General features: G+C 45.2%; 1 protein-coding gene across 4 annotated transcripts in view; it reads right to left on the bottom strand.

Moving 5' to 3' along the window:
• Positions 1-1,769: 1,769 nt before the first annotated feature.
• The window catches only part of LOC119399838 (BAI1-associated protein 3), a 501,956-nt gene continuing 482,756 nt past the window's right edge, over positions 1,770-20,969 (bottom strand). For all 4 annotated transcript variants that reach the window (XM_049417861.1, XM_049417862.1, XM_049417863.1 and 1 more), the window contains 5 exons: positions 15,227-15,515; positions 13,354-13,392; positions 6,175-6,298; positions 4,176-4,372; positions 1,770-2,338 (listed from right to left, as the gene is read on the bottom strand). In XM_049417861.1, the coding sequence (XP_049273818.1) occupies positions 2,253-2,338; positions 4,176-4,372; positions 6,175-6,298; positions 13,354-13,392; positions 15,227-15,515 (735 nt within the window). In that variant the 3' untranslated portion in view covers positions 1,770-2,252. The remainder of the gene's footprint in view (positions 2,339-4,175; positions 4,373-6,174; positions 6,299-13,353; positions 13,393-15,226; positions 15,516-20,969) is intronic.

Below are 20,969 nucleotides of genomic sequence, written 5' to 3'. Positions count from 1 at the left end.
ACGCTCGTTTGTATTTCGATATGGTGAGTTGCACATAAATCAGCATGTGACGGATGGAAAGCGAATCAAACTTCACGTGGTCAACTTTACGAAGCACATGTGCCCGATTTGCTAATAGTTACCAGACTGACCAGCAGCTGGTCAGGCGATTAACAACGCTGGTAGAACCACAAACATAACATTGCTATATGTGGTATAGGTGGAGATATGTGAATTCGGCAGAATATAAACCGATGCATTTTGACCAGGATAGCTTCTTGGGAAAACCGTCAATTTATTTCCTCGAAGGATATAGAAAGTGGACGACTTCATCAAACTCCTTCTTTTGGCTAAGTACAGAAGGAATAAACCTATATATTGGCGGAGGGAACAGGCGTAGTTTAAGACATCACTGATATGCTGGTGAATTGTTAAGTGTTGCAAGCTCAGGTGGATAGAATTTCAGAAAAATACTACGTAGTGTTCATAATGACAGAATACCTTAATCATGTGGTATTTACTAGGCCCAACGTTGTTTAAAAAAGAGAACACTCAATCTGCAAACGGACGTAGTTTAGTCTTTTGAGATTGCCTGCAGATCTGCAACGACTAGAATTCTCCAAATTTTTTCATAAGGAGTAATTGGGCCGTAATATATCAGGCTCCTCAAGGAAAACACTTACCTCTACTAAAAACGACTCATTATAAAATAATTAATTACAAACTGATAATGTAACACCACTCATGGCTCTTGTCCGATTGTAGAAATTTCATCGCACTAAAAGTTCGCATTTCTTTCATACGGTTTTGCAAATTCTCTGACAACACCAAAGTCAAAAATCACATGTTCCAGACACGTCACACAACTTAGTGCCACGGAGTTTCCTTGATCGCAAAAAGCTGAAATCGCGAAAGCGTCGGAAGAGCAGCTGGAAAATAACAAATTTTAAAGAATATACCAATCTTCGCACTAGTGGAACACGATAACTGTTGGTGTGGCGAAGGGTTAGTCAAGCGCCCATGTTACCTCGCGGTTGTGGAATCCCCGCTAACCACATCAATTCAAGTAGCTGAAATCACTCTATTTACAAAGCAGCAGATAAACGACCACAATAAAGGGCAAAAGAAGTTACTCGATTGCCACATGCAGCTTCACAGGCGGGTGAAAGTTACCCTCACAAAATAAGTACCATCGCCTGAAAAGCCTTCGTGGAAAGCAGACGACAAGCCTCATAACATGGGGCTACAAGCCGACGCACACGACTAAGCCGGTGCTAAAGCACCAAGCCTTTGATTCAAGCGTCATTTGTGGTCCGACAGGCGTGTACAGTACAGTACAGGCATTCCCAACGTTTACGTACTTCCACAGTGTAAATGTAGGCCAAAAAATAGCCAAAGCCGCTCCCGTAGAACTCAGTATGGTATTTGCTACGCCGAAGCTAGCGGTCACCCCGAACGCCGAATAATTTCCTGACCACAGCCGGCCGAAACAGACGATCGTCAATGCAGCAGCACAGGCGATAAAATCCAAGCCTGAGATAAAGCTTCACGGTCTGACTCGAGCCTCAACACAAGGCTCAACACTAGGCCTAATGCACAGCTAACGCTAGGCGTAACGTGAAGCATAGCATTAAGCCCAGTAGCCGCTATAATGCCTCGACATAAATGTAGCCTTAACACAAGGCCTAAGCTTGAATTGCCCTCAACCATAGAAATTATTGTGATGAATTGTTCTCAGACTTGACGATAGGTTTGCAAGAGCACAGACTCAGCGGAATCGCTATGGCTGCGTCTTCTTCTCTGTTGTCCGTGTCTTTTTTTTTGTTCCCAACCCTACTAAAGTGATGGATTACCTACTTGCCCGGAACGCTGCTCTCGCTATACCTAACATCAAGCCTAACGTTAGGCCTACAAAGGCGTCATCGCGCAGGTCCAATCTCCTTGGCCAGACCACAGCCTTAACAAAAGATCTGACGCTAGGCCTAACACTAAGCCTAACGTAACGCTTAGAAAGGCGTCACCAGGTAGGACTATGTCATACACACTTGTGCTCCCCGGCTTTCAGATTTTCCCTCTCCCAGCAAGTTCGGCCTGTTCGGACGAAGTCACCCCAGTCGCATGAATGGCACGCAGCCCGACGAGTCGTGAGCGGACACAGTGAAAGGCGGCAGGGCGAGGCAAGAGAGGAGATGATGGCACTTGGTGCGGCGGCGGCGAGGGCTGCTGGTTTGGCGAGAGGGGGCGCCGAGCGTGTGGCGTCGCTCGAGCCCCACTCAGGACTTCCTCTTCTTCTGCTGCCTCACGAATTCCAGGGCGTCCTTGTCCCACGTCCGGCTCTCCAGTGCGCACATAATCTCATCTGCGACGAGATGAACCAACCGCGCATTAGCGTATACTGTCATCCATGCCTTTTCTAAACAATGCAGAAGAAAACAAGAGAGAGAAATGTTTTACTGAAAAGCTGGAGCTGTGAGCCTGGCTTTTCGCCTGATATGCTACTTCCAGTGCTGGGTGATTATTACGATATAAGCACTGATAAATACATAACAGCACATGCAGCCACACACATGCACACACGAACACACACACATAGATTACACTGTTTACAAATTTTCGTGAAGGCTAGCGCCCCGCAAGCAGGTCAACAGCACGTTCGTGGCACGTAACGCACAGGTGCGGCTTTGCCATGGGCCCAGAATGAAAGAAGGTTTTGTATTAGACCAAGCACGAAGATAATGCGTACTTCGCAACTCGTGTGGATCGGTCGATCCCCATTTCGAAACGTGAGTAAACCAGTACGCTCATCACTCCCAGTGTTGTTTATTGCTTTTACAGCCTAGCTGTATATGGCTAGCCGAAACTAACATTCGTACGTCCTACGTACGCAAGAACTCCTAGCGTGTATGTGTGACAAAAATTTAGGAAAACCTACTACACACCACGGGTCGACTAAAAAATTACGCCATCTCCCACTGAAGGGAACCATGTGGGGTTGCGAAGCAGCAGCAGCGTGGGTCGACTTAAAGTTCCGTTCATCACGGGCACCTTGCCCATGTTAACGCGTCCTTGCAAGTGGAGCACACCATCAATTCAATGTAGTTGCTGTTGCCGCTACTCGTCTAGAACTCTAGTTGGAGCACGCCACGCGGGTCTCATTCCCCGACGACATCACGTGATTGCAGAGAGAGTGTAAGGGGGAGAGGCCACAGCGTCTTACCCAGCCCCTTACACAGGCCCGAAGGCGCTAGCACGTGCCAGCGCGTTCTGACTGGATACAACGCGTTGGTTCATCGCGCGTTTTATGTGCTCTGCACGTATCATCATCAAGATGGTCAAAGAACAAGAGAACGAAGACATCTCCATGGCGCGAGCGCGCGCTCAATATGTTACAGATGGCTATGCTAGGTGGTAGAAATCGGACGGTCGCCAATGGATCTACGGACAAAGCCCCAAGCAAAAGCTGCTTCGCATCTAAAATGAAGGAGGGATCACAGGCGCGGCAAACACCAGTTAAGATTTCTGGACCGGGGCCGCAGGTTTCAGCTTCGCTGGTGAATCATTTGTACGGAGTGCTTAGGCGGTGATTACTGCATCTTAGTTTCACTCGATCCGTAAACGTTACGTGTAGGCCTTGTCGTTCACCAAGTCCAGCCTTAATGTTTTATTATTTCTCAAGTGCTACATTACCTGAGGAGTTTTCTTCCAACTGTAAACTTTCCTCCCATTAACTTTGCGCGTAAGAATAAACGAGTGTATATTAGGCAGCAATTACATCCGCTTTACTGAAATTAACATTGCGTGAAAGGACAAACGAGTATTTATTACGTACAATTCCATCCGCTTTATTTGACAACTCGCTTAGTGTCCACCGCCCTCCATCAGCATGTCCTGCTCATCGAAGGCGGTGGACAGCAGTGGAAAAAACCGACGGCAATCATCATGCAGACATACAACCTAACAGATTACTGCTAATGCTTATTGATGTTAGTTCTTTACGTATGCGTGATGGTGTTCTAGTGAATACCTTCTTTCAGTAAACTTCAGTTGTAAGTCCAGCCTTTGTCCTGGGGGCAAAGTGCTGTTGCGCTCGCGTCGGAACGTGCTGAAATCCCCCACTTTGTCACCATATAACAAGTGGCCAAGAAAACCACACTGCTAAACATGACACAATGGTCTAGCGAGCAGCTTCAACTCACTTTTCTCCTTTGGCTGCAACAGTGGCAAGTCCACGGGCTGCGATGGCGCGATGGGCACGGAGTCCTCAACTCCCGCCACCGCGGCCAGGGCGTAGAAGGCCTCACCTTCGAAGTCGTTCCTGGTCATCATGTCGTGGTCCATCACCGTGAAGCTCAGGATGGCCACCGCTTGGCGGCACCTTTCCTGGCCCACAGAGCTGTCATCAAGTTAAAAAGCGTCCACAACGATTAATGTAATATTTTTCACAAAGACACACAGAAATCCGGACTGCTCTTAGTATCCCACGTGCAAAGCACCACTCCATAGGAAATTTGGCCTTAACAGTTTTTAAGATATGCAATTTTCGGAAACGATGAAGTCCTACGAAGCCAAGTATGAAACTGTAGCAGTTTCTTCAACACAAGCCCCGAGCAATTATTTTAGGATCGCAGTGCCTTCGCAGAGAAAAATTCACATTCGTAGAGAACTCTGTGCCCTGTGAACTGTTGTGGCCGACTCAACAATCTTCTGTGTTCAGGCGCAGCACACCTTCACATCACCTTCATTACTCAAAGGCTATGCTTATATTCTCTCTTAGACCCATGGCTATTTCAACGGATAGATCCGAAAAAATCCGAGAAACACTCGCCGGTAAAATTTTTGACAATTCAGATTTATCCGATAAACTGCGATTTTAACAGTGCATTTTCTACGGTTCAAAGGGCTTTTTCAAAGCTGACAATCATCAATCAAAAGAAGCGCACCCCCAACAGCGGCAGCAACGTCGTAGTACGTGCTTGCGTCTATTACAACAAGCTTTAACGTTGTAATACCAACAAACGTAGTTGTTTTGTATTCAAGTATTTGTGCTTGTATGTATATGTGTTAGTACGTTCGAACCTTCCAGACATCTACAATACACTTACTGTGTTCGCATGTTTTGGTGTTAAGATATCATTTTACCTAAGATTGCGGAGTATTGACAATAATAATAATACTACTAATAATAATAATATTAATAAAATAATATTAATAGGTTCTTTATTTGTCATCAAGAATATCAGGGAGGCTGGGAGAAAAGGGTGAGAAGCAGCTTGACTAGCTCCTGCACACCCCCCCCCCCCCACCCCCAAAGTATACACTTTAGCGAGATTACAGCAGTGCACATCAATAGCCTTATTAGCTCAATAAGTGAGCAGGAAGTGAGAAAAAATGAAAGGTGAAAGGACAGGATTATCAGCGGAAGTGCAACCCATTTTCATTGAAAATAATATTAATAAGAACGCATTGCAACAGCCTATAATGCAAAACTAAACACCGGAGTTCGGAGAATTGGAGATTTACACGAAACAAACTCCGATAAACGCCGCATTGCCTCCGAAAAAATAAACTTCGAAAAACACCCTCCGAATTTGAAGAAAAATAAACTCCGAAAACACGGAGCCCCGCTAATCATCCTTTTCCCACGCTAATTGATTCCACGTTATGCCCTCAAATTTCTTCATTTTATTGCTCATTTATTTCCTCATTTTATTATTCTATTTTATTCTTCTATTTCCTGCCGTCCTCGAGAGTGCTTCGTATTCCTTTACACCCACTTTGTTACTCTAGCATCACTCGCCTGATACCGTCACATATCTAGTGCCCACCTTCACACGCGGACCAATGTCGACTATAGGACTAATGAAAACCGTTATACCACGCTGCAAGCAATGTCCCACATTTGCCTGTCGTAAAAGAACGATGAGCTATACGTTCGAAATCGCCGTAAGTGCTTCCAGCCTATGCATAGGCCTACTTGCGCTAGATTACTGTGCATTGTACGTGTTGAGATAACTGTCGAGAAGCTTGGAAGCCTGAGGCAGGTGGTTCAACATCGATGTTGAGCGATATGGAAGGACATACGTAAAATACGCGTTTGTGTGTCTTGTATGTCCGTGTGGCGCTCATGCTTCCCGTTACTGTAGCCAGCTCTAACAGCATGTCATATTAGGAGTAAACGAGTAAACGGTGGCTCACAATTCGAAGCTCTCGTCGAAGAGGGGGTAGAGTGTCTTCTTCTGCACCCGGGTCCTCTGCTGGGGGCAGTCGGGAAATAGGTGCCGGGGCAGGATCTCCAAAATGACGAAAGGGTCGCTGTAACCTAGCGGTTTGAGAAAGAGTTGGAACAACGAACTCTCCCACGGTCACCGTGAGATGTCGCTGACTCTACAAAACTCGGAAGGTTGTTGTAGAATTCATTCGGTATTGCAGTTCCATTCGACCGTTAAACGTGAGAACCTCACAGTATTTTAAAACATCGTTCCATCATTCTGATATCTACCTGACTGCAACCCTTCTCGAAGCGGTTGCGGACAATAATTTTTAATTACATGCAATATTTATCTAATGCCACATTTACAATAAGCTCGCACGACAACTGATACATCAGTAAATTTTCACACAGTCATCTTGGAAATGTGATAAGCACTACGAGATATCATGCACAAATTAAATCCTATATATAAGCACGTAAGTCCGTTTGGTGCAGATATTTTATCAGCCTCACATGAATTACATAGTTTGTACGCCGTCGCCCATAGTCACTAGTTGTGTCGGTTAATAACTCCACATACCTACCACATACATCAATCTTTTAAATGTCATTCATGGTCGTCATGTTGTGATCCCTCACCGTGTATCTCTCCAACAGGATGCCGCAGAATGCGTCAATTTCATGGAACTTCACGCGTCCTTCAGCGTTCGACTGTATGTTCGCATGCGTTCCCAAGCACCACTTTTATCACGTGACCACGTTCATGCAGGTGTAGACATATTCCAGCGCTATAAAAGCCTTGACGCCCTTGCATGCAATCTGAAAACAAGAAAGCTTACACCCTCCTGAGTATGTTTTGCCCGCAGACATCATTCGTCGTATCTTTTATCTACGTCCTTTTTTTCTCACAAACTCTGCTCTTCATACTGCTGTGCGTAGACTTCGCTTTCGATACCGATCCGATCCACAGTTCCAATTATTCCGATCCATCCCCCACGGTACCGATCCACGGTACCTGTCCAGAGTTACAATGATTGATTTAGGCAAGCCACGCCCCAAAACGTCAAACCTTTCTTATAACGTGCCACTTGAGAATCACACCTTTACGTCGTCTTAACTCTAACCAACACTCTTACCCCCATATTTTCGAAAATAGATTGGCCGTTATTTCTTTATGATAAAGTAAGTGATTGTCTCACATTCAACGCCACTTCCGGCGAGCTTGGGGACAAAGCATGCCCCAATAGGTGCAAAATATATTTAAATATGTTTCTTCACCCAAGAAGCTTCGATTACCACGACAAACACATCTACCATCACCCTACATTCGACAACATTAGCCTGGCTGCGGCTCTTTTATGCAACAGTAACCTTTTGTCCAGTATTCGACACCACTTCCGCAGAGTTTCCATGCTACCTCAAAGAGCAAATTTATTCTTCTCGCATTACCCGCCAAAGAAGGTTTCTTTGAGAATGCTGCAGCTCTTCAACGTAGCGTTGAATGCTGTACGTTACGCCAATCACGCCCACAAATGCAGCAGGCTTTTGTTCGTTCATGTGCTTCACACGCGCGTGTGTCCACTGATACCGAGCAACATGAAAAGCCACCACCATTCACGTCCCACATTTATTGATCCAACTCACCACACCGCAAGCGATTCCAGCGTTTCATTCGCTAGCAAGTTCAGCTGCGCACCTCCTCAGTCACCCAACGACACCGCACCCAACACGAAACAAGCAGCCCATTAGGTATAATATTCCGGGGCCCCAGCCGCTCTAAGCCACAGACGATTGGATTCTCCCAGGCCTCCCAGGCGCATAACAGCATGCAACCCCAAAAACATGCAAAACAAAACAGAAGGAAAACTTACTCTCTCCACCACCTGAAAATGAAACAGAAAGAAAACAGAAAAAAAGGAGAACAATGTTCCGGTTGAAATGCCTTTGCAACTGCTTTCGAATATACTGTTTCGAATTACTGTGCACCGAGCAATATTACATTTCTCCTGTTTAACTTTCTAACAAACTCATTTAAACAACGTTTGAACGCAATTTTGAGAAGTTATAAACAAAATAATCAAATGAATACCATCAAGCGAGAAAAAAAAGCGATAATGTAACAGTTACAAACAAAAAGAGTGCGAGATCAACGGTGGCGACGAAGTCCCCGTCTAATTCGTGTTGCGCTTATTTCGTATTGAATTACCGGCACGCTCAAGATCAAAAGTAGCTCAAAATGAATGCTTGATTTTTGAAGATCGCTAGCTCGGAAATTTGAGGTGCGCACCTCTTTCTTCAGCAAAATTTCACATTAGACACGAAAATCCTATGAAATGTTTTATGTAAAGCACCGCTAGCGCAACGGTGCATATCATATCAAACTCCTAAAGCCCCATTAACGTATGACCATAACAATTGGCGCATGCGCATCAAATAAACATGACACATGTGTGCAGGTGCTATGGAGTGATCGGATTTACAGTGACGAACTGACAAAACATCTTAGGCATGAGTATTCATAAAAAGTACGAACCAGATGTGGGTGAAACGACACGCAATGCCTGCATTGATGTTCGCCCGCAGGTTTTATGCGCCTTTTCCTCCATGTCCAGCTCGCGCGTCTTATGCGTATCGATATGGTGGTTCTTATGGATCTTGTAAATTGCGAACTTGCCCAAAGTCACTCTAGTGATCTTATACCACGTCACGTCCTCATAGCATCCTGACCGCACGATGTGACAGTGATTACGCAAAGGTCGAAATTGAATCCGGAAGATCCTATTGTGGTAACAGTGCAGCCCATTGAACCGCAGTAATATAATGCTTCTACAGAAACGAGCCCGTAGGTCTTGTATGGCGTGTGTCACAGACTATGCTTCGTTTGTTGTGAGTATCGGCGGACGTAGCGACGTTACTATTGACAACGATTGGTAAGCGTTGGCAAGTCATGCGAGAGATTCTCGTAAAGAAACAGCAAAGCAGCTCAGTCGACTGCCTTTGACCTCTTGGTAAGGCATTTCTTCAAAGTCATTCAAAAGGTCACCCTTTGTGCGAATGTCGTTATCAGTGTGTCAATGTTCTAAACAAACAAATATTGCCTATTTCTGTTCTCTTTCGTGTCTCTTTAGTGAAATAGACCATTCTTTAACGTTTCGGTTCTTACCTTTCTATTCTATTCTAGAATTTGTTTAAATGATTCAAGCGGTTCTCTTTGTACAAGCCTTCTTTCCCTTTCCTCCCAAGATCTCTGTTTCTAGCATTATATATTTTTAATTAAATATATTTGTAACATAACTCAAAAGTCTTTCGTCGTTTTTCCAGCCTGCACGCCAGCAGCGTTTATCACCTACACTGTCACATTTCCGCTTTTAACTCTTTTTTAAGTAGCAGCGTCGAGAATTAGCTACGTCTAATTCTCATCACAGGTGCTAGAAAAGAGAAAATCACGTTTCCTTTAATTGTATTATAGCTGTGTCGTACAGCACTCCCGCCCTTTTTTTGTTCAATAAAAAATCTCCAGCAACTCCTTGAGAAATATCCTTGTAATCATTTGCAAACTGACTTCAGCATTTTTTGCTGTCCTTTCCACTCACATTCGCAATCGACCAAGCCGCCTTTCTGCACCAGCGATAACGCAAACCATAGCGACGCAACAGGACGAAATCTGCCGCCGCCCATCACTTCTCTACCATTTGCTTCACGCAGAAGCTTGCTGTTATAGCGCATCATGTTTTGTTGACCGTGCTCACGCGCGCATCTCCATCGAGCCGGCAAACATATCAATTTCAAAAATTTTCCCAGGCAGTGCTGGGTGAATGTTTAGATGTTAGGAGCATTTTCTTTTGAATCGGGGCGACGGCTAGTGATGCCAAACACCTTATTGGCCCTCTCTATGCTCTGTAGTTTTCCCCAGCCTCCAAATTTTTACTGTTACTGTAAAATTTTTTATTACCCGTGTTCCATACTACCCCCCCCCCCCCCCCAATCTTCCAGACTTTTTTTGTTGCTCTCTACTGCAGATTCACTTGTGTTCTCAAAATTGTATTTCAAACCTGAATATCTCAGGCACCGGAGACACACTGAAGGCGCCACCTTGTGAGCACAGTTCACGATGAATGCGAGACTACAGCGGGCGCTTACCCTCTGCAGCTGCCGATCAATGAGGCGCAATTGAATCAACCTTGCTTTCACTTGGCATTCAACAGATGGCGCGACGACACCGCGTATGCCTCAGTGTTCAGACACACGGCCGCGGAGACGGCGGGACGGCGGTTGCACTTCCTTGTGTGCCTCAACCACGGATCAAACAGGCGCAAATAAATTCTGCTTGCCTTCATCGAAGTTTCATAGATGGCGCTAGCACACCACATAGGCCTTGGGACTCAAACGCGCGGCCGGTGAAGACGTACTCCACGCAAAGCCGAAGGCGCCATGTTTATCACGTACATCGGATCCGTAGCGTCCAAAACAAACCAGCAATATTGACCTGTACACGCGTCCTTAAAATATTTCCATTTCGGAACGCGTGAACCTTTTTTTGGGCAAACACATTTGCTTCTTCACATTCACATTCATTTCACATTCGCTTCTTGAAATCGTAAGTGGCCCAGAGCTTTCTCCATTCGATCTTTTTTGTGTTTTTTTCTTTTTTAGTGAAACAATAAACATGATCAAAAGTGCAATGCAAAGGGCAATTAGGAAGATGTATCATGCACGTCTACAACCAACAGGGGCACTAAGTGCATATTCAGCCGCAAAGAAACGGTTGCCCATCTTCTCTGTGAGCGTCTCCAGACGAATGTGCCCAGAAAAGAACTTTCTAGCACATTAGACAGACTTGATAATCGCTCTTTGTCGAAAGAAAGGGTCCTGAGACACTGTACGAGTACGTCCTCAGCACAGAAGGCGTCGAAAGCGTTCTTGCGCTTTTTAGGGAAAACCGGGTTTAAAGACAGACTAAACAGTGTCGTAGTCTACATTGCTTCTTGTTTTCATCACGATTCTTTCCACGTTTTGCCTTTCCCTAGCGCATGGTAGCCAGCCGGTCTAAGAACCGGCCAACCTCCGCGTCTCTCCGCCTGTTTCTTCCTTCCTGCTTCCTTGAAGGAACTCATGAATTTAAATAAGCGTGATTGTTCGGCCGGAAATACGTATATGCTCCAGTTCAAGACTACGATACGCGGTAAGCCCACTAAGCGATGTTTTCGGTCGTGTAAATACATCGGCACAAGTACAAGGTTTGTCTCGTTTGAGATGACCCCATTACACACTACACAGCACGAGAGACAACATGTGTAACGAGCTTTAGAATTATGCCAAAAAAGAACAGCTCCTCAACATTAATTCGGCACAGTCATGAAAGCGACAAGTGCTGCATCAATATTCCTCGATAAATAGAGATGCCATCCGTGAACGTCCCACAACTTCATTGTCACAAATTAGCGTGTTATAAAGCGCGCGCGCGGCCGCTTTCAAACTGCTACGAGACAGAACGGCGCGAACCGCTCGCCAAGAAGCGCGAAAAGACGAAAAAACAAGCATCAAAAGACGCCGGCGCGCCGCATCCTCCTCACCCAATCGAGCCAGGCGCAGACGACGCGATCAAACGCCCGGCAAATCCTGGATGTTTCTAGAAGGAAGGGGGGACGCATCCGCGAGTGATGCCGCCGCGATTCGAACCTACGAGAAAGCTCTCGCCCTTTCCCCAGGCTTAGCTGTACTGCACGCAGAAGAAACATCCCGACGCTTCTAGAACCCGGGGGAGAAGGGATAAAAGCGTGCAATCGACAGTAGTGCAGTCAGTGAGACAGTCGAGACAGGAGTGAGTCAGTCGGCCCGGTGATGGTGAAGTTATGCGAAGTGTGGCTCCGTTAGCCAAAGAAGACGTGTTTATGATGGTGTGCGGTCGGCCGATCGTCAATTTGGAAGAATTGGATGACGACGCCGTGTGAGCCGTGACAAGTCACGACGACGGTTGAGCTACGACGATCAGCGCTGGAGCTGGCGTGAGTGTTTCCTTGAGAGAAGCATTCGATTACCGTCCAAGTATTGCGGACTGGATACGCCATTGTACATTCAGGACTTTAACGGTCATTGAATAGTTGTAATGCATGCGATTGCATTTGTAGCGTGTGATCTGTTTGTTTAGCTCCCGTTGTAAACACCATCTGAGTTATATTGTGAAGTTGTAACTGGTACCAGCCGAGTGTGCACGTGATTATGTTATTTGTATTGCCTTAACTGAGAATATATTTCGTTTCGTTTGTGTTGTCGACTCTCGGCTCTGACTCGGTCTTTGGACCACAGCCGGCGTTCGCTGGCGCACCAAAGGACCAACTTTAAATTGTCCGCGCTTTCGTGGTGCATTTTCGGAGGGCCGTGACGCCAGCCCTTAGAATCCGCCCGGCGATTGCCGTCCCCATTGACGGGATTAGTGACATTCATCCAAGCTTCGGCGTTTCATCTCTTTGAAGTTTCCGCCTTCCATTTAATTGGTTATTCCATTTATTTAATCATTTTGCTACGCTTCACAATAGTGTCGTGTACACTTCCAAATTAACATAAAATACCGGTTTTAACAATAGGTGTCATAAATGTCAATAAAACACCTCCGAAGCTATCCGGATAATGTAAGAAATGTAGGAATTCACAACTATATGCGCTATTTCTTGTTCTGGTAACAAAACGTCTGCCATTTCATTCTTAAGACTAGAAACCCTTCGGACTTTTCAACTGGCCATTAGAACTATTAACAGAAGAGTGAACATCATTCTTTGTACATTTCCAAGACCTGACACAAGTGAGAATAGTTCATTTTTGATTAGTGCACACATCACCATTAGGAGGAATGCACAAAACCTGCGAATGTTACACGGCCAAATATATCAAATTCCCGAAGACAACGCGCCCTACAATGTGCAATCAATCTACCCTTCAAAAGGCTGACCAAAGAATTTTGGCGCATATCGCACAATTAAGTGATACGCGCAAGTATTTGTAGTGTATAGGGATCAAATTCCGAACAACGGCTGCCAAGTCGAACTAAAAGAAATCATCTCACAATATGCATGCGGCACCGCAGAGTTTGCGCGCGCTTTGCCGATTCTAAACTTAAATATCTCTGTGAATTTAAACAGAGTAATAAAGTCGTGTGTGTATCTCACCATTAGGATCCAGAGGCTGCAGATCCCGGGCGTTCATGACTGGAATCGATAGCAAAGTATACTCATGTTATTCCCTCCTGCCAGAATATCCATACTTTTTAATATGAGTAAACAAAAATGGTAGATGTATGAATAAATAAACTTAATGTACCTTGTCATGTTAGTAATTTACCTCTACGAAAAAAATCACGTCTTCAAAGTCTCCTTATAGTAATACCAAATTTAAAAGGGAAGGCGTCAAACGCTTCCAGAACAGTCACCCACTTTGTTAATATTTATTCCTACATGTAAGCATGAATTCCAGGCTTTTTCACTTCACTGTGCACTACGCAAAATACGCACTACTATGTACGTGCTAATCTATACCAGAAATACGATCAACATATATTCCCATCCATGCCTCGATTCTATTCTGGTGGGATTCTTCAAATATAACCAATGGCGGCCACCGCAAGTGATGAAGAGGACTTATTGCGACAAAAAGATGCTATTTACAAAAGACCTGCAGTCTCTCTACCGGTATCATCTTTCCAAATAGTCTGCATACTCTCCCTTGACCTACTTTAATTTGTCCTTGAAGTTTTCAAATATACTACAGACTGGCTTCTTGACCGATAGAGGATAAGCCCCACGCGATAATGAACAAGCAAACAAGCAAGAATGGCGAATAATTGAGATTTTACCAATTAATGATATGAAACTTGCGTTGGAGATTCATTTGGGATGTAGATCCTTCTCTGGAACTAATTGTAATTGATACAAACGTCGACATGTATTGGTCGACATGTTGCCGTCCACGCAGAGGCACACGGCCACCGCATTGCTGCTGAGCCGCCCCGTAATTACCCTCAAATGCTCATTAACTACCAGTACTACTAATTACCTATGTATGCTGCTATTTCCTAATCTCATACGAGAATCATATTCATTAGAATGCAATCCATGTCTACTACGCACATCCTTCTGTATTCCCCCCTTGTTAGCAATGACGGACTACACATAGGACAACTCACGCATGCATATGGATTTTTGTTCTTTATATAACAAAAAGGGCACTGACACCAATCTTTAAAGCTGACTTTACTCCACCATACGAATCCCCTGCATACACAGGCGGCTCGGAAGCAAGTGTGAAGCTCAGGAAATGCTGAGAAGATATCTGGTTTTGATATTTAAAGACAATTTTCGCTTGGCGCACCTACTGCCATCGACGCTAGCGTGACGTCAGGCTGAAGTATCAGCTCGGGTGACTTCACGCAGCAGTATGGTCATGATGGTGTCAGGTACTAAAACAGACTAAATGGCCGCTTGTGCGTCGCCAACGGAGCCACAGAGTGGAGCGGCCATGGAAACGTAACGATATCGTGTGTCAGCACGTGACGAGAAGCTCATACCTTGTCGTGACGTCAGAGTACAGTAGGAATCGAAACTAGCTTTTAAAAACATGTAATAAATTTTCTCCAGTACACTTTCTGGGCTTTTAAAGGCCTGGATTTTTACTTCACGCAAAAGAAACGAAACTGAAAATTTTTGTTTCAGTGCGACTTTAAACATTTACAAGTGTGTGTGCGTTTTTTTCCCTTTATTTTCTTGTTACTCTTTTTTCCTTCCTCACCTTTCTATCGCTTTTACCCCTTCCCCAGTGCAGGGTAGCGAACCAAAAAACTTCTGGTTAAACTCCCTGTATTTCACTTAACCTTTCTCGCTCTCTCTCTCTCCCTCTTCGTCATGCCCTGTGTAAAGCGCTGGATATAGGCAGGACACTACATCATTTTTGGTCGTGTTTCCTGGTGATAGCAATTGACCCGGTACCTGATAAAGAGCAATTCACCAATGCCCTTAAAGCAGAGTGACAGCTGTGTAGCTAACTTACCGTCCACACAGAGGCACTCAGCCGCGGCGTTGTAGCTGAGGCGTACGGTAAGCCACCCATAAGGCGAGGCGCCCGACTGGATCTGCCGATTCTGTTCCTCGAGCCTCTGCAGGCAGTAAAGCTCGATGAGGTCGGCCGTGTCGGCCTTGTGCAATTTGAGCAGCCTGTCCAGGTCCTGGTACGGCAGGCTGTGCAGGGACTTCAGGGACAGTCCCTTGTCTTCGGCGTGGAAGAACTCCAGGAGAACGCCCAGAGACGAGAAGAGGCGCTGGAAGAATACCACGCGCTCCTGCGTGGTATGCACGGTGCATGTGAACACAGAGAGTGGGCGTAAAACGCTTGTCGACATCGCCTGTGGGCTGATCGTAACGCTTGGCCTGAGCGCAGTCGTGAAAGAATTTATTGTAGTTCAGATGATCACCGAAAAGTGCTTCCCTGCTGAGCATAACGTAGCAGAAAGTATCCTGCAGTGTTGTATCGCGCTGTTTTTGTATGCACATCTATTTTTTTTTCATATGTAGCATGATTTCTAATAGTAAATTTGTTTTTGTTAACCCTATAGATAATATAATATTGTTGTACTTCCTTCTCAAAGTGTTGTGGTCTTCTTCATATTGTGCCTTTTATTTTTCAGGGAACTTATAATAATTCTTGGGGTGTAACATCCCGAAACCACGATATAATTATGACAGACGCCGTAGTGAAGGGCTCCGAAAATTTTGACCATCTGGTGTTCCTTAACGTGCACCAAAATCTAAGTACACGGGCCTCAAGCATTCTCGCCTCCATCGAAAATGCTGCCGCTGCGACCGGGATTCGATCCCACGACCTGTGGGTCAGCAGTCGTACACCGTAACCACTAGTCCATCGTGGCGGGTTTCAGAGAACTTGTATCTTATTGGATGCCTGCGATGTATGCCTGCTCCCTGTATGAATCTGCAGAAGACGCACAGTATTGATAAATAATAACAGTAATAATAATAAAAAATGAGCAGCTTGCACTAGTGGCGCAAGGCTGGAACCATCAACGGGGCTAGTGTTCGACCTAGGGAAGCTTTTCTAGTGTTGCCGGTATTGCCAAGCTTTTGCTAAGAGGCTAAGTTTTCGCTAGTAGTACTAAGTACGCCTAGACTTGGCTAGGCATGTCACTTGCCTATCTGTTACGTGATGATGTGATTTCAGCCACGTGACCAGCTGTTACGTGGTTTTTGGTGGGAACATGTCACGTGACTAGCTGTTACGCGATGTTTCGTGATGTTAGTCGCGTGACAAGACGATACGTGATATCTAGTCACGCGAGCAGTTACATGATGTTACTCGATCCTAGCCACGTTGCTAGCTACGTCATGTTACTCGATTGCAGTAACGTAAGTATTACGTGGTTTTTAGTCACGTGACTGGATGTTACGCGATTTTAATTACGTGACAACATGTCACGTGATTTTCGTCACGTGACTAGTTATCACCTGATGCCTCGCACTGCTAGTGGTGCCAAGCCTCAAGGGAGTGCGGAGCGGGTTGGCCTTCTTTGTTTCTCTTTATTTTTCTATTTCTTTCTTTCTTTTTTCTTTCCTTTCATCTCTCTGCTCACTCTGTCTTTTCTGTCTCTGCTTAATTCTATTTTTTTCTTTCTCTCTCTATAAATTTCTTTGTCTTTCTCGCTATCTCTATCTTTCTCCTTGCCCTCCTTTCTTTCTCTCTCTCTCTCAATTTATCGCTTACGTTTTCGTTCTATCACTTACTCTTTCTTTATGTCTGTCACTATTCTTGCTTTTTCTTTCTGTAGTTTTTTCCCTTTATTTCTCTTTATTTCTCTCGTTCTCTTTTTCACTTTGTCATGCTTTACTCTCTCCCCTCCTTCTCTCTCTCCTTCTCACCCTCATTTCCCTTCCCCGCCGCCTTGCTATACTATATTATATAAGTTTATGCTATGCTCTGTTAGCGTGCCTGGATAGCCGAGTGGTTAGAGCGCTCGCCTTCGGATCGCGGTTACGCGGGTTCGAATACCGCGGCCTCATCAGAATTTTTTTTCGCCGTGATTTTCTCTTTCTTTAAATCTTCCTTTCTCTCTCTGAATCTTTCTTTCTCTCTGCGTGTGTGCTCATTTTCTCCTCTCAGGCTCTCACCCATCAGGGTTATTACATGCCCCGCTGGAGAAATCTGCGCACGTGTTTTCAGAGAGAGAGAGAGAGAGGTTTATTTGTCGAAAGGCAGCGAAGCAGAAGATGAAGCGGAAAATGAAGAGGGCAAATCGGCGCCTGTGTTTTGAAAGCGAAGCAGAAGATGAAGCGGGAGATTAAGAAGAGGACAAAGCGACACATGTGAGTTTACCAGATTTCACTCCTGTCTTCGAAGCTGAGCCCATGACTAATTGATTATCATGGTGCTGCGAAAACTCCCGTCGGAAGAGCACAGGGCGCCCATACTAACAGATTACCTTTCTGCATGCACAGCTCTTACAGCTTCACATAACTCACGAGCCCTAGAGACGTCACGCTCGTTAGTTCCGCCTCAGATTAAGTACCTAAAGTTATTGTGGGTTCCTGGTCACTGTAGGTTAAAATTAAATGAAGTGGCAGATTCCTTAGCGCGAGCATCGCTGAATGGCCCAATAATTAATGTACTTCCAGTTGTAGAATATACAGCAGCAACACGATATAGAAAACTAGCAATTCGCACAGACAGGATGGAATCAATAACAACGTGGTCGGAATATCAGCACCTAAACTTTCCATGGAAGTCTCGGTGGAGTCAATCTCGGCAATCAGAAATTACGCTCACCAGATTTCGATGCCGTGTCCCCCCATTAAACCTATATTTACAAAGGGCTGGTCTGACGACATCACCCCTCTGTCAATTCTGCGAAGAAATAGAATATATTGAACATTATTTTTTGTCATATCGCAGATAATCAATTATTAGAAAAAGACTTCTCGTTAATCCGCTTTCAAAGATAAGCTTAAATTTAACTGCCGAAATTGTGCTAAGTTTCGGTGCCTCCGGTATGGGTATTGCCACAGGGATGCTTTAAAATTCGCTGTGTAATTTCAACCAAGCTACTAAACGTAGACCGTTTTAATCGTTACGTCCACTATTCTTAAATAAAAATTCACTAAAATCTCAAACTTATTTGAAAATTTTCTAATCAAATTATTACGGCAGTCTAGTCTACTTGCGAATTCGCATATTAATGTAACTGCAGTATTTATTTGATATATTACCTAATATTTCCTTTTCATTAATTTTTTTATTATTAAACATTGTGCAAATTAACTTCTAAATTTTTAGATATACGATTTCATGGCCAATCCCCCGGAGTGGGTATGTGTCATAGTGCTGAAGGACGTACAAACAAACAAGCATGTGTTTTGGGAGCGAAGCAGTAGATGAAGCGGAAGATGAAGAGGACAAATCGGCGCATGTGTTTCGAAAGCGAAACAGAAGATGAAGCAGAAGATGAACAAGAGCAGAAATCGGCGCACGTGTTGTGGTAGCGAAGCAGAAGATGAGGAGGAAGTTTAAGAAGACGAGAAATCAGCGCATGTGTTTTGGGAGCGAAGCAGTAGATGAAGCGGAAGATGAAGAAGAGGAGAAATCGGCGCATGTGTTTTGGAAGCGAAGCAGTAGATGAAGCGGAAGATGAAGAGGACAAATCGGCGCAGGTGTTTCGAAAGCGAAACAGAAGATGAAGCGGAAGATGAACAAGAGCAGAAATCGGCGCACGTGTTGTGGTAGCGAAGCAGAAGATGAGGAGGAAGATTAAGAAGACGAGAAATCAGCGCATGTGTTTTGGGAGCGAAGCAGTAGATGAAGCGGAAGATGAAGAAGAGGAGAAATCGGCGCATGTGTTTTGGAAGCGAAGCAGTAGATGAAGCGGAAGATGAAGATGACAAATCGGCGCATGTGTTTCGAAAGCGAAACAGAAGATGAAGCGGAAGATGAACAAGAGCAGAAATCGGCGCACGTGTTGTGGTAGCGCAGCAGAAGATGAGGATGAAGATGAAGAAGAGGGGAAATCGGCGCACGTGTTGTGGTAGCGAAGCAGTAGATGAAGCGGAAGATGAAGAAGAGGAGAAATCGGCGCATGTGTTTTGGGAGCGAAGCAGTAGATGAAGCGGAAGATGAAGAGGACAAATCGGCGCATGTGTTTCGAAAGCGAAACAGAAGATGAAGCGGAAGATGAACAAGAGCAGAAATCGGCGCACGTGTTGTGGTATAGCGAAGCAGAAGATGAGGAGGAAAATTAAGAAGACGAGAAATCAGCGCATGTGTTTTGGGAGCGAAGCAGTAGATGAAGCGGAAGATGAAGAAGAGGAGAAATCGGCGCATGTGTTTTGGAAGCGAAGCAGTAGATGAAGCGGAAGATGAAGATGACAAATCGGCGCATGTGTTTCGAAAGCGAAACAGAAGATGAAGCGGAAGATGAACAAGAGCAGAAATCGGCGCACGTGTTGTGGTAGCGAAGCAGAAGATGAGGAGGAAGATTAAGAAGACGAGAAATCAGCGCATGTGTTTTGGGAGCGAAGCAGTAGATGAAGCGGAAGATGAAGAAGAGGAGAAATCGGCGCATGTGTTTTGGAAGCGAAGCAGTAGATGAAGCGGAAGATGAAGAGGACAAATCGGCGCATGTGTTTCGAAAGCGAAACAGAAGATGAAGCGGAAGATGAACAAGAGTAGAAATCGGCGCACGTGTTGTGGTAGCGAAGCAGAAGATGAGGAGGAAGATTAAGAAGACGAGAAATCAGCGCATGTGTTTTGGGAGCGAAGCAGTAGATGAAGCGGAAGATGAAGAAGAGGAGAAATCGGCGCATGTGTTTTGGGAGCGAAGCAGTAGATGAAGCGGAAGATGAAGAGGACAAATCGGCGCATGTGTTTCGAAAGCGAAACAGAAGATGAAGCGAAAGATGAACAAGAGCAGAAATCATCGCACGTGTTGTGGTATAGCGAAGCAGAAGATGAGGAGGAAGATTAAGAAGGCGAGAAATCAGCGCATGTGTTGTGGGAGCGAAGCAGTAGATGAAGCGGAAGATGAAGAAGAGGAGAAATCGGCGCATGTGTTTCGAAAGCGAAACAGAAGATGAAGCGGAAGATGAACAAGAGGACAAATCAGCGCACGTGTTGTGGTAGCGAAGCAGAAGATGAGGAGGAAGGTGAAGAAGAGGGGAAATCGGCGCACGTGTTGTGGTAGCGAAGCAGAAGATGAGGAGGAAGATGAAGAAGAGGAGAAATCGGCGCATGTGTTTTGGAAGCGAAGCAGTAGATGAAGCGGAAGATGAAGAGGACAAATCGGCGCATGTGTTTCGAAAGCGAAACAGAAGATGAAGCGGAAGATGAACAAGAGGACAAATCAGCACACGTGTTGTGGTAGCGAAGCAGAAGATGAGGAGGAAGATGAAGAAGAGGGGAAATCGGCGCATGTGTTGTGGTAGCGAAGCAGATGAGGAGGATTATGAAGAAGAGGAAAAATCGGCGCATGTGTTTTGGAAGCGAAGCAGTAGATGAAGCGGAAGATGAAGAAGAGGGGAAATCGGCGCATGTGTTGTGGTAGCGAAGCAGAAGATGAGGAGGAAGATGAAGAAGAGGAGAAATCGGCGCACGTGTTGTGGTAGCGATGCAGAAGATGAGGAGGAAGATGAAGAAGTGGGGAATCGGCGCATGTGTTGTGGTAGCGAAGCAGAAGATGAGGAGGAAGATGAAGAAGAGGAGAAATCGGCGCACGTGTTGTGGTAGCGAAGCTGAAGAT

Source organism: Rhipicephalus sanguineus, chromosome 7, assembly GCF_013339695.2.
Source record: "Rhipicephalus sanguineus isolate Rsan-2018 chromosome 7, BIME_Rsan_1.4, whole genome shotgun sequence".
NCBI lineage: Eukaryota > Metazoa > Arthropoda > Arachnida > Ixodida > Ixodidae > Rhipicephalus > Rhipicephalus sanguineus.
This window is presented reverse-complemented; position numbering and strand designations above follow the sequence as displayed.